Below are 13704 nucleotides of genomic sequence, written 5' to 3'. Positions count from 1 at the left end.
ATTTTCATGGATGATAGGTAATATAAATTCATATACGGCACTTAGCGCTGTTGAGTTCACCGAATAAGTAAGTTTCGTTAGGGCTCCGCGTAATGACTTAGAAATTTGGGTCACGCACTGAAGATTAGAAAACTGAGCCGAAAAAAAGCTTGAATCCGGTCGAATCACCTAATATGATCCTGGACCTAAGAGAGATAAAGAGATACAGTATATACTTTCAGTTCTCTCGTACCGGAGCTTGCTCCACCATAATCAAATAATCGATGTTTTCCTTCCCAGTAGTGCAATTAGTTTCCTGTTTCCATTTGCCTGGTCGTGCATCTTCATTAATGATGTCAGACCCAGTACTATTCATGCGGTGAAGGAAACAAACTTACTGTTTCCACGATTACTTACATTCAAATTAATATAAACGCCTGTCTTCTTCGACATCGTATGATAGAAAATATTTTTTTCCCAACAAATGAAACCCCCATTTATATTTTGTTGAAATGCGTCCATTTGAATTTCTGTTGCGTTGCATTTTCAGACGAACCTCCAGTACTCGAAGAAACGTTCTCCGAGATGACACTTCGTCCCGGTGCATCGGTGTCGTTGAAATGTATGGCGACCGGAAGTCCACTGCCTCAGGTCACTTGGAAGCTGGATGGCCTTGCACTTCCGGAACAACTCAGGTTTCGGGTCGGAGATTATGTCACCAGGGAGAGCCGAGTCATCAGTTATGTCAACATCACAGGTAAAAGCTGGAACGTCTAGGCATTTGTGAACCTCTGGGATTATAGTTCTATACTAATGCTTAAATTTCTTCTATATTATCTGCTTCTTTCTCTTTCAATTACAAGTACGAGTTTCTTTTTTAGCAATAAAACCAAAAACCAAATTTGTATTCAAATAGTCTTGAATAAAAACCTCCACGCGAAAGATATTACGAAACATAATGTTCGTGTTCTTATGCCACATGGAGAAAACGACAACACTTTCCACATCTTTAATGTGTAATAATTTTTTCTTCATTTGTATGTAATCAAAATTTTAACGGAATGTTTTTTTGTTTAATTTTGTTTTTTTTTGTTTAAATTTTAAACAAATTTAAATTTTATTCACATTAAAAACTATTTCTGGCTGACAGTTATGCCCAAATGCTACTAATTACAGTACTGCTGCTTCAGAACAGAATTTATTGCCTAACGTTTGTTCTGGATCAATCCTCGAAAAATAACTTTCAAAATACAGAGTGGGCTAGAAGTTCTCGATACGTCTTAAAGACAAAAAAAAATCAACCGCGTCACATAAAAAGGTGCTGTTTGCACTAAAATCTTCATTATAGCTAGATGTTTTTATTTGATAAAGTATAAACACAGTTCTAAATTTCATTCACAGATGGCGCGGTAGCACAAAAAATCACGTAACACGTACAATGCGACATGAACAATGAATAATTATTTTTATTAAGATTTACGTTATATAAACTACCTTATTTATATGGGAGCACCCTTTTTTCCTCGTTTCAGTTGTTGCCTAACTAACAAGGGCACTCGTATTGAAATGTGGTAATTTTTTATGTAACGCAAATCTAAATATATATATATATATATTAATTATGCACTGCTCGTGTCACATTTTATGTGTTATGTCGTGTTTCGCTTGTTCAGAGCCCATCTGTGAATAAATCTTTGAATTTTTTATAATTAAAAACAAGTCTTGATAAGTATATATCTGGTACAAACCGAACATTTTTATGTACAGTTGTTGATTTTTTACTAATTTTTAAAAATGTGACTTTTCACCTACCATGTGAATTTACTCCGTGATGTGCAGGGTGGTTATATTACGGCTATATAATTTTAATGTTTTTTCTGTTAATCATATCAAACAGTATATTAAAAATTTTAATTGATAAATCCCTATATTGAAGTTAGAAAATATTTTCAATTATTTACCATGAAGAAAAAATGTTCTGGATACACTGCATCATCCAACTGAAATATCATCTAGTAGGTGAATAATTATTCATTCAAGAATTTAATAATTATTCATTCAAGAATTTAATAATTATTCATTCAAGAATTTAATAATTATTCATTCAAGAATTTAATAATTATTCATTCAAGAATTTAATAATTATTCATTCAAGAATTTAATAATTATTCATTCAAGAATTTAATAATTATTCATTCAAGAATTTAATAATTATTCATTCAAGAATTTAATAATTATTCATTCAAGAATTTAATAATTATTCATTCAAGAATTTAATAATTATTCATTCAAGAATTTAATAATTATTCATTCAAGAATTTAATAATTATTTGTTATAATTTTCATAATTATAACCAATTTTAATATCATATTTTATGGATTTATTTCATGAAAATATAATAATTGATTGTATATGTGAGTGACACATTGGCGTACATGAAATATGCATTAAATTTCTCTCTATCTGAAGAACCACAAATAAACACGATATCAGCTGTAATATTTTGTTGTTGAATTTCTTCTTGGTTCTGGAAAGAGATTTATGTTGTTGATTTTCTATCGCGGAACGAAAAGTTTTCCTTTATTTTTTCCACTTCCTGAGCAGGAATTTTATTGCAGGTGCTAGAGAAGAAGACGGAGGCTATTTTTCCTGCCACGCATCTAATGAAGTCGGAACGGTGGAACATTCCGCGCGGGTGAATGTCTTCGGTCCCCCATTTATCAGAGTCATACCCAACGTCACTGCATTGGCTGGAGAAACCTTGCATCTATCCTGTCCAGCCAGCGGCTATCCTTTGTCGCAAGTTATGTGGAATCGAGGTGAGCAACAACATGTACGGAAACCAATCACAACTACGCATCCGGGAATAAGTGAATCTATTTCTTGCGGAGAATCTCGCAAATTCCGAAAACATTGTTATTTTTTGATTAAAGTGCAAATACAAATACAAATACAAATACAACGCCACAACAGGCAAAATGCCCAACGAGGTGGCTGATAAAAAGATGCCCATAAAAATATGGATGTCATATGTTTCAAAAATACAGCAACCCCATTAAAAATGCAATTAACACAAATTATAAACAATATATACACATGATAAAATATTATACAATGCCCATAAATAATACTTATGGTTGTCTTATTCTAAGAATGGATAGCTTCTCGATTTACCCCAACATGTTTATCGTATTTCTTTTTAAACGTGTCAATTGTGTTAAGGGTAATATTTTTATGGCATGTAAAGTTTTTCTTATAGATTCTAGGTTATTGCCCCAAAATCACAGACAACAAGTTTTTCCGAATGGGACACTAATTGTTCGGGAAGTGAATAAGAAGGCAGATGAAGGTGCTTACATATGCGCTGCTGAGAATAGAGCCGGAGAAAGGGCTGAGAGAAAAGTTTATATTCAAGTTATGGGTAGGTATACCATGACTTATATGCATAAGAGCAAAATTAGTTTTAAATTTCTCATGATGACGAAAGTTGGAATTTTTCCTACTTTTTTGAATATCAACGCATATCTATAGATGAGTAGAGTCTATCAAGATGGGGTAACTTATACGGTTCGAGGGACTTTCAACAGAATAAAGTGACTTCATTATGTGGAGATATTCCACAGGTACAATCTAAACAGGGGCATCTAAGAGTAACGCATTCAAAATTGTTGCGAACTTAATTATATATAATTGAATTGACGTGAATTTTAGTGCAGTATAAGCTGGGGTTGGTTGCAAAGTACTTCACATAAAAAAAATTAAGATTCATCTAAGAGTAACGTTCATTTATAAGTTCATTTATAAATTTTCATATTTTCCCACATCATATTTTATGATGCAATTATAGTTGAAATAATAGTTAATTACAAAATATTGAATCGAATTTTTTTATCTTTATAATAAATTAAGAGCATTAATAAATTTAAAATAGATAATCATACCGTGTCATACTAAATGCAGTGCTATATTCAGACAAAAAAAAATTGAAATAAAACATCGAATAGATACAGAAATATTTACCAAGTTCCTGAAACTAACAAAACATTATTTCAAAAATGTTCACCAAAAAATAACGTTCATCTATGCTAATAATTACGCAAATAGCAATAGAAATACAGAATACAATATGGTCTAAGTGATCAAAAACACAGATATTTATGCTATGATTTAAAATAAATTATTGTACTAATGTATCGTATTAAAAATAATGCATAGTAAACCATCTAATAAATAAAAGAGCCGTTGCTGAAGTTAAAAAAAATCCAATAACAGAAATCATATAGGTGTGCTGGAAGGACCTTACAGTCTCTTGGGATTACATAGTGCATATCGTATATATGTGTATTCGTGTGATTCGTGTTTGTATTTGCATAATTGTATTCTATCTTATGGTTTTTTGTGTTTAAATAAAAATAAAATTTAAAAATCATTATTCAAACCGTTAATATCCATCAATATTTAACTTTTCTAATATACTACTGGCATATCCGACGTATCGTGTACATGGATTTGTATAAATTAATTTAATAGCAAATGCTCGTAGTGTATGAAATTAGAAAATTTAAAGTTGAATGCAATTTTTTTCTTCAATTTAAAGTGCGAAATAAAAATTGAAACTAAAAAGCAACCTGATTCTGTAAATGAATTACGTGAAAAAATATATTCTCTAGGATTTATCCTCAAAGAGAAACGTCAGCTATTTTGTTTCTTTTTTTCTTTACCGTGCTAAGAAAATGGAATCAGGTGGTGAACATCGCAGTGTATCTCACTTTTCTCAATCGATTTGACCCTGCATATATTTTAATTAGAGATGGAGAAGGTCCCCATAAAGCAAACATTCGCCACCTGCAAAGTTTACAGAGAATATTTCAGCAGCGAAAATTCCTTTCCATGGGCTCAGTATATATGTATATCCCTACTTCTCTTGTCGATGCTACGGTGTATGTTGACACACCCGAATCGCAATTTCGCATGCAATCTAATGTCAAGCGCAAACATCTCGAAAATCAGCATTAACAAGTGAAATTAGGTTCCAGGCTGTTCGCTCTTTTTGAAAAGTTTAGAGTCTTTTTTTTTTCACACATGTGTGCTACTTCACTATATGCTGTCTCAATTTTACGTCTTTTTATTATTATTTCGCAGACTTTTCTAGATGTTATCGCTGAGCAAGCAAAAACTTTTTTTTTTCCTCTCTCTCCTCAGCAACGTTTTCTGTGTTGAAGATTTTCTGAAGATATAATTTTTTTTCTCTATAAACGTATTGCTTCACTAACGATGAGAACGAAAAAGAAGAAAAACAGAAAAAAAGACTTCAAAATGATCTTTCGGGTTGGCGATATGCAAATAATGTTAGTTGAATGTCTGAACATTTAATCAATATCACTGTTTATTTTACGCACAGAGTTTTCCACTTCATTTTCAACACCGTTAACGGTTATGGCTTTTTCCACAACATTTTCCGTCCTTTTTTTTTCGAAGTTTAAATTAATAGCTTAGTTTAGGAAAAACGAAATTGCACCCGATTTTCCGTCCGTATATTGATTAAGAAAAAAAAAAGGAAATTATATTTTAAGCACGTAACAGGTAAGAGGTTAGTATATCCGTAACAACATTAAAGGAATTAATGTGCTATTTTAAAGGTGAGTACAGTACATAGAAATATAGAGGGATAGTAGAGTGCGGATTTTGAGGGTGCACTGACTCAAAATTGTGGCGGGCTATTGGAATACTAATTAGGTATTTGTAATTTTTAGTCAACGATTTCGAATATAAACTTATTTATACGTCACCAAATACAAATTATATGCGTTGTACAATTTGTACATACATGAATCATAATTTATACGTTATCATTAGGGGCTAGGATTTTGATGAGCTAAAAATCTTGAAAATATGCAAGTATTTATAACTTAAAAAACATAAAAAATATGACCTTATATATAATATAATTTCCCCATTATTTTTCATCTCTTATTTTTCAGTTATCGCTTCTCATCTCGTTAAGCTAAAAAATTAACATAAAACACATCGATTTACAATTTTAATTAAAATTTAAAAACACTAAAAATTCAAATGATAGTCATGCCTACCTTATGCACAATAATTGTTCTTCTGTAGATCATAAAATTGCACTGAATTTTAAGAGATGAGGTTTCAAATGTTTATAGAAAAGATGAAATCGTTTCCTCTAAGAAATATTTGAAGAAACTACTTGGAGGAGATTTTTTTCTAAAAATTCCGGGAAAATCACCAGATGGAGCAATATTCAAGCTGAATTGCAATGTTCCTGTACATCAAATCGGTTTTGTGCTGAACTTCCTAAGTATTAATATATATATATATATATATATATATATATATATATATATATATATATATATATATATATATATGTATGTGCAAAGGTACCATCGGTCCTTCTTTTACACAAAACACACCTCTGGTCTACCTCCATGGGGCAACTTACTGTCATTTTATACACTTTCAGATGTGGTTTGAGCCGAAAGTCTGTGTATGTGCTTTTCCTAACTGGTACCAGATATATCTAACCGTTTTCGTGCATATTGTTGTGCGTGAATTTAGTGCTGTCATCTGTGGTTTCGATCGTGGGTGAAGTGTAAAGCTTGATTGTTTGTACAGTTGTAGGCAGGGCCACATTACTAGTGGAAAACGGGAAAGGGGGTGTGACTCGAGCACTGGAACAAGAAGGGTGCCAAGTTTGCTTTTCGTTCGTTTGAAATTCGAGGAAGGGGTGCCAAAATCGGTTCCAACTCGTCCCATGTAACAGTGTCAATTTTTATTTCTGGTTGCGGCCGTGGATATAGGATCTGTTGCGAGACTTTTTAATGGGGAGATCGACTCATATATGCACCTGTGAAGCTGCAAAACGACAGAAAGCCACTTCAGTCAACCCCCACTGCTCCACCGGTGAAATTCAAACCCAGTTCTTTCCGATGCAAATTCCTCACGATGGCCCCATAACTTCGCCTTTGAAGACCGGACACAACCCGCTTCCCATCTCTGAGTATTAATTTTTTTCATGTTCACATGAAATCTAATACTATCGGTGCTGAAAATATGTTCCTATAAACAATTCCGTGACTTACTCTAAACATTAACTTCAGGCAGTGCGAGAATTAAAGGAAGGGACTAAAGGGGTGAGGGGAAATACACCAAACTTGATAGTGCGGAAATTTTACAGAAACTTTTTGAAAAAAAGAAATATTTTTTTACTCCAAAACATAATGTAAAAACCCTTGTTATTGAGCTTTGAAATTTTACATTGTCAGGTACTAATGGCAAACCGAGTCTGCCCGCTCTTGAGAAAAATCCGTGCGGTTAGGCATGGTGAAAATGCATTAAACGAAGATTTTTAGTACCTAAATGAATATCAACTTTTGAAGTGTTTAGCGTGCCCCATTCGGAAACAGCAGAAGGATCTTCCAAAAACAAGAAAATGAACAGTGAAAATATGGTCAGTGAAATGTCGCAATAACAAATTAATGAATGACTATACTAAAAAAAATTAAAGCAGTTAAAAAGAAAATATATTATAAGATGAAAAATTAATTTAACCTGATATTAAAAAAATTGAGAGTTATTATTGAACTAAACAACAGATAAATTTAAATGGAAACAATAACTCGATTTGGTTATGCAGACAGTTAATATATCAAAATTGTAGATCCTATTTCGTTAATTTTTACTTTTGTATATTTTTTATCTCCCTTTTATATTATTAACATTTATTTGGCCATTGAATTAATGAAAAAAAACAAAAAAAAACGAAAAAATCGTTAACATAAAATTCTATTATTTCAGCTTTTTGGTGCCATCGTTCACTTTTTAATTTAATTAATAAATATATTTACACCTGTTGGGCCCATGTACTCAGTTCTTTTTATCTCTCTTTCAAGTCAAAAGAAATAAGAAGATATATTTGCGTCACTTACAGGGATGTCGTCGTAGGGTCGAGAACATTTTACTAGCTTTTAGCTACTGCTCTCTTCCCTGACCCAGTTTTCTTCATCACATTGTGAATTAAATGTTTTACCCCGTGTCCATTTAAATATAATTTTTCTTTCTCTCTGTTTTTTCTGTCAAATGTTGTAAAATATGTAATTTAATTGAAAACTCTAATTTGCATAGTTTTATCGTAATTTGCTGGGGACAAATAAATCATGTTTTGTCATGTTATGATTAGTAATCAGTTTGATTTTTAATTTTACTTTCAGTTGGTCCAAAAATCCAACCATTCAATTTCCCAAGTGATTTAGAAGAAGGGATGAGGAGCATCGTGGTATGCGCGGTTCTTTTCGGTGATCCTCCGATAAGTGTCACGTGGTTCAAAGATGGCAAAAATATTTTTCCAGAACTTAATGCTAAGATAGAGATGATCAATGACTTCACTTCAACTCTAACTTTCAACTCGGTTGGACCCCAGCACAACGGGAACTACACGTGCGTAGCGAACAATCCAGCTGCGTCCGTGAATCACACGACGCTGATGGTCGTGAAAGGTGAGGTGTGAAAATCGGTAATGGTTCACTTACTAAGAAATACTGCTCAGAGTTGCTATTATCTAACATTTCTAACATTATCTATACTGACGTATTGCAACTATTGTGGCAGCACGCTAACAAACATTTAAATTATCGAGATTCAGTGGATTACATTCATTCTGGTTAAATTAGTATACAGTAGAACTTGTCGATAACGAGCACCCATGCGACCTAAAAATTTGTCCGCAAACGGGTAGCTAATGCTAATGGGGAGTTACGATGTACAGTTGAACCTCGTTCATACGACTTTCATATTTATACGAAGTTTGGCTTCTTTCTAATACGTTCCTATAAATAATTTACTTAATTATAATGCCATTTATACGTTATACTCTGAAAGTGTACACCGGTGCTGTGGTTATGCATAAGCACAAATTGTGTCGAAAAAAAAACGTTTCATTAAATTTTGCTATATTTATCACTTTTATCTGCAATTATTCATAATTTACAAATAAAAATGGAAAATTTGATAAATATATAGAAAAATTTATAGCCTTTCTTTTCTTCATTAAATCACTTATTCATTTTGTCCGTACATAATACCTACTTTGCGGTACAAATTGAAAACAGACCCATTTTCAGTCTTATAAATCTGGCTGTTTTCACACATATCAACATTTGCAAATCGACATTACTATCTGGAATCACCCTCCTTAACCGTAGTTATGTTAAGTTAATCAAAGTGATTAATTGATGAATTATCATATTTATCAATACGAGCTTGGGATTATACGCAATTGCCGTTGAATGCGATAAATTTTCTACTTGTGAACAAAAGTTAAAAAAATATATTGTTTGAAAAAAAATAGTTTGGCTGATTTTACTCTCCGCTATAGAGAGTGTTCGCTAATGTGGAGTGAAATACATTAAAGCCCTATTGCGCGGGACTGCGGATCAGAAAAGTGTCCGATAACAGGGAGTGTCCTTCGTGGGAGCTTTCTGTAGTGACTGTATAATGTTATGATAGAGTGAGAACCGTCAAATACAGAAGTAGTTTGAAGACACTCAAGTAACACTTTTCAAACCATTTTCAATTTACTGAATACTGAAAAAAGAACGTGTGAAATCAATAACTCAAGTTATAAAATAGGATTATATATGGTATATTTCATATTTGTTATAGGATATATGCACATTTGAAGGTGCAAAGGTGTACCACAGGTGCAAATATCAAAATATTGCAAGAAACACGAAACTGCATCGAGCATTACCCGTACATATATCATGTCTCATTCGACTTTATACTCCATACAGAGTCCTTTTCTTCCACAAAGAAGTTTCTTTCAATATATTTCGAAAGAAAAATTACCAACCGGAAGAAATGAATTTATTTTCATTGTACGTACAGCGATGAAGTATTGGATATCTTTCTGGTACACGTTATTGTGGAAACATGTCATGTTAAAGAGGTTATCCCTAATATTTATTACTTTCGATATTCGTTTTGTCTTTGTTCCAGTTCCTCCATTCTGGAAGCGGGAACCGTCAGATCGTTCGGCCGTCGTTGGTGGAAGCTTACTTATCGACTGTCAGGCTGATGGATACCCCGTCCCACAAATCAGATGGAAAAAACAACAAGGTACATTGATTTTTATGCTATGAAATAGGAAATTCAAGATGGGGAATGAAAATATCGGACAAAGTCCTTTATCTTATTTTCGAAGGCACTTGTCTTTCTGCAGAGAAACTAACATTTCGTTTTTTTTTTTTCCTTTAAAGGGGTTGAATTTCGTTCTCATCACCGTTGGTACACATAACATTCTGCACGCAATAAAAATACCATTATAAACGTTTATTAAACAGCTTATCTATAAATTTTTATCAGATTTTTATTTTACCTGAATACAAAACCATAAATTTTCAGTCGTTTGAATTTTAACAAACTGTAATTCAATAAACTAATGACTGAAATAAAAAATACTAATTCCAAAAAGTGTTATAATTTATTTTTTTATGATATACTGTATTATGTGTTTATACAGGGTGATTCCATAATTTTCCTTGCCGCGTTTTACTTGAGAATCGTGGATCCAAATGTATACCTCAAATTAGAAAAAAAAGTATCAACATTTTGCATAAAACTCGCATTCATCATTCACGTTAGAAGGGGTTGCATAATTATCGAAATAAAAATACTGTATAACTTATAATAGAGACACCCTATCGCCAGAAACCCATTAAAAAGTTATTGATTCATCTCCCCTGACACCAACAAAAAAAAAATCCAGATTTCACCCAGATGTTTGAATTGAAAAATTGGTGTAAATTTGGGAAAAGAAACAGCATAAAATAAGAGAAAAAAACGTTGTTCTGTTTATATTGGGCGGGGTTCATGTGTGGTGTAGTAGTAGTAGGTAGGGCCTCCAAAAAATGGCTCGGGGATCCATGATGTTCTTAAGTCAGCCACCTCGTTGGGCAATTTGCCTGTTGTGGCGTTGTATTTGTAAATATGAATGCCACTCAATAAATTCAATCTATATACACGTTGGTTGGATATTTTTTTCTAATTACAAATACAAATACCACAGCAGACAAATTTCCCGACGGTGGGAGGAAGAAAGATTACTATAAAGAATATGAATGTCAAATATAACCAAAATTCAGCAAAACAATATAAAATCATGTACCACGACAAACAAAAAAAAACAAAGAGTAACACTTAATGCATTCTATACAATACACTGTGCATAAATAGTTTCCAAGTATTTTCTTTTCCAAGTATGGATAGCTTCTCGATCTATCTCACTTTCTGAAACGTGGCAATTGTGTTAAAATTCAGGCTTCCAGGAGGTAAGCTATTCCATTTATTGACAATTCTATTAGGAAAAATCTCCCTGTGACAACTCCCTTCGATCATATCTCCGACACCCGCGTTTCTTTAATATAAAGATAAACAAGAAACCAAGTCTTTATAGCTGAAGCTTTGTGTACCAACCAGAGTACGGGGAGCTCATTTCTGCACACCCTCAATAAAGCTGTCGCTCGTTAGGTATGGTCTCCAAAACCTTACGGCATATTTCAGTTCAGGACGAACTAAGCTTCGGAAGAGCGAGAGAATCACTTTAGGAGAACGCGAAGAGACCTTTTAAGAATGCAACCGAGCAATCTATTCGATTTTTTTCGAATAGATTGCTCAGATGATTGCATAGATTGACAGATATTGTATATATATTCATTTGGGTGATTTCTTCTAAAGGAATCACATTTGGTTCGTGTGAAACAGTTTTGAAATACACTCATCGTGGAAACCGAAGCAAAAATCGTCATGATAGAATAGCAGTTCGTCGTCGTAGAACAGCAGGATTCGTCATCAAGTATTTTACTACTCACTCTTTTACTGCTTTTCTTGCGAAAGCACGGTAATCATCGTTACAAATTGAGCGTCGTCAGGCATAAGAGAAACCGCATGCTTTTAAAACAGTCATATCTTCGTCTACGAAGTGTTTCCTATTTCTCAAAGATCGTCGTAGCAAAGACGCGGGAATAGTCGTCAAAGCAGAAACCTCCGTTTTACTAAACAGCCACTTTTGTCGCCTTTGAAGTGCTTAATCCTTATTCAATCCCGGACGAGCCGTTAATTTTGAATTTCTAAATGTGAATTATATACCTGCAGATTTTCTTAGAGACTGGTATGTAAACACTTCTTTTTCAGAAAAAAACCTCTTCCATTTCCTAGAATTTTATTATTGGTAAATGAAATTTGCATATGCGATTAGATTTATACGCCCTACTATGGCATTTCCCCTGAAAGTTGTGGAAATCGTATCTGCTGATTATTCGGAAGGAAACACGGCATAATTTTATTTTGCTTTTGGAGTTAGTATAATTTTTCATCTATTCACCTTTACTGTATTTTCGCTTGTCTCACCATGTTCTTTTTGCATGCGCATACATATACAGGTCCTCATACTGTGCAATGCACTCATTTTCCTATGTATTTCCTGACTCAGATCTCTCTGCTTGGAGGAAGGTTATGTTTTTTTCATCTTGTACGTTGTCCTATATTGTACCCATGGGTATTTCCCTCTTTCTTTTCGCAAAGGAATAGTACTATTTTTTTTCCCCAATACCTCTGCATCTCGCTTTCCTTACTATGCTTTTCTATTGGGTATAGTCAAAATAGGAATCGGACGGGAGAAAAGAAAAACTTGTTTGCGTTGCCGGAATTGAGTCCTACGAAGTCAGACTCTTTACTGAAGAAGAAGAAGAGAGAAAAATGTTGATAGAAAAACTGAATGTAGAAATTGAAACTGCAGGAGTTCAATGCATTTTCTCGAGTTCTTCCCTAACTATTTTTTTTTAGCCCCCCCACCTTAAACAAATAGATAGGATGCATTTTCCAATGCACTTCCCACGCAAACGCTATTTCCTTTTTTTTCAATTGAGGTCTTTGGATCTGAACATGGTGATCCATGATCTTCAATCTCTTTTCTTTTATAAAAGGTTTATGTGAATAAAATGATAAACACACCAAGTAAAAAACTATGAAAGTCTCGAAAAAAATATTTATATCTTTCAAGGTTAATCGTTATTTCAATTAATAAAGTGTTAAATTTTTTAAAATAATCTATATTTTGCAATTTGTTTCTAAAATACATTATTACATATTATTATTTTTTTCTTTTCTCGTATATATTCTTTGTTCCTATCAATCCAACACAGCTTTCATCTAAAATAATCAGTAATAATCAAATATAATATCTCTTCAAATGTGTCTTCAAATAGTTAGTAAACCTTTTCTATTTGAAATGAATAAATTATTATAATGAAGATTAAGATGGACGAAACATATTTGAAATAATTGTAGATATAATACCTGTTAAAATATTTTTGAATGGAAAATAAGAACTTTTTTCCCTAAAGTTCGCTCAATAGCAGCCGTATGCATTTTATTCAAGGGTACTTCATTTCGAAATTTTACATGAATGAGTAACTTTCAATTTTGTTATTCAATCTTTTACCTGTACAAGTAGTTAAAAAAATTGCATTTGATTCCAGAACACGTGCTTCTGTCATTTATTACTGATATATGGAGTATTACACCCCAAAAGTGTACGAACAGAAACAATTCCTACGATTCATTTTAACTATTCACTCCCTTACTTTAAAGTACCATGTTGAGAAACCTGTTATATACTATACTAACTGTTTGAAATAATTTTC

The 13704-nt window shown here is 32.9% G+C and overlaps 1 protein-coding gene across 3 annotated transcripts in view; it reads left to right on the top strand.

Annotated features, from left to right (window-relative positions):
* Nucleotides 1–13704, top strand: part of LOC149078981 (cell adhesion molecule Dscam1-like) — a 265953-nt gene that overhangs the window by 140156 nt on the left and 112093 nt on the right. For all 3 annotated transcript variants that reach the window (XM_089241228.1, XM_089241230.1, XM_089241229.1), the window contains exons 7-11: nucleotides 530–736; nucleotides 2599–2799; nucleotides 3240–3401; nucleotides 8215–8499; nucleotides 10001–10120. In XM_089241228.1, coding sequence (XP_089097354.1) covers nucleotides 530–736; nucleotides 2599–2799; nucleotides 3240–3401; nucleotides 8215–8499; nucleotides 10001–10120 — 975 coding nt within the window. The remainder of the gene's footprint in view (nucleotides 1–529; nucleotides 737–2598; nucleotides 2800–3239; nucleotides 3402–8214; nucleotides 8500–10000; nucleotides 10121–13704) is intronic.

Source organism: Pholcus phalangioides, unplaced genomic scaffold (assembly GCF_987345545.1).
Source record: "Pholcus phalangioides strain wild (caught in Gottingen) unplaced genomic scaffold, Ppha-v1.0 ptg000013l_1, whole genome shotgun sequence".
Classification (NCBI taxonomy): Eukaryota; Metazoa; Arthropoda; class Arachnida; order Araneae; family Pholcidae; genus Pholcus; species Pholcus phalangioides.
This window is presented reverse-complemented; position numbering and strand designations above follow the sequence as displayed.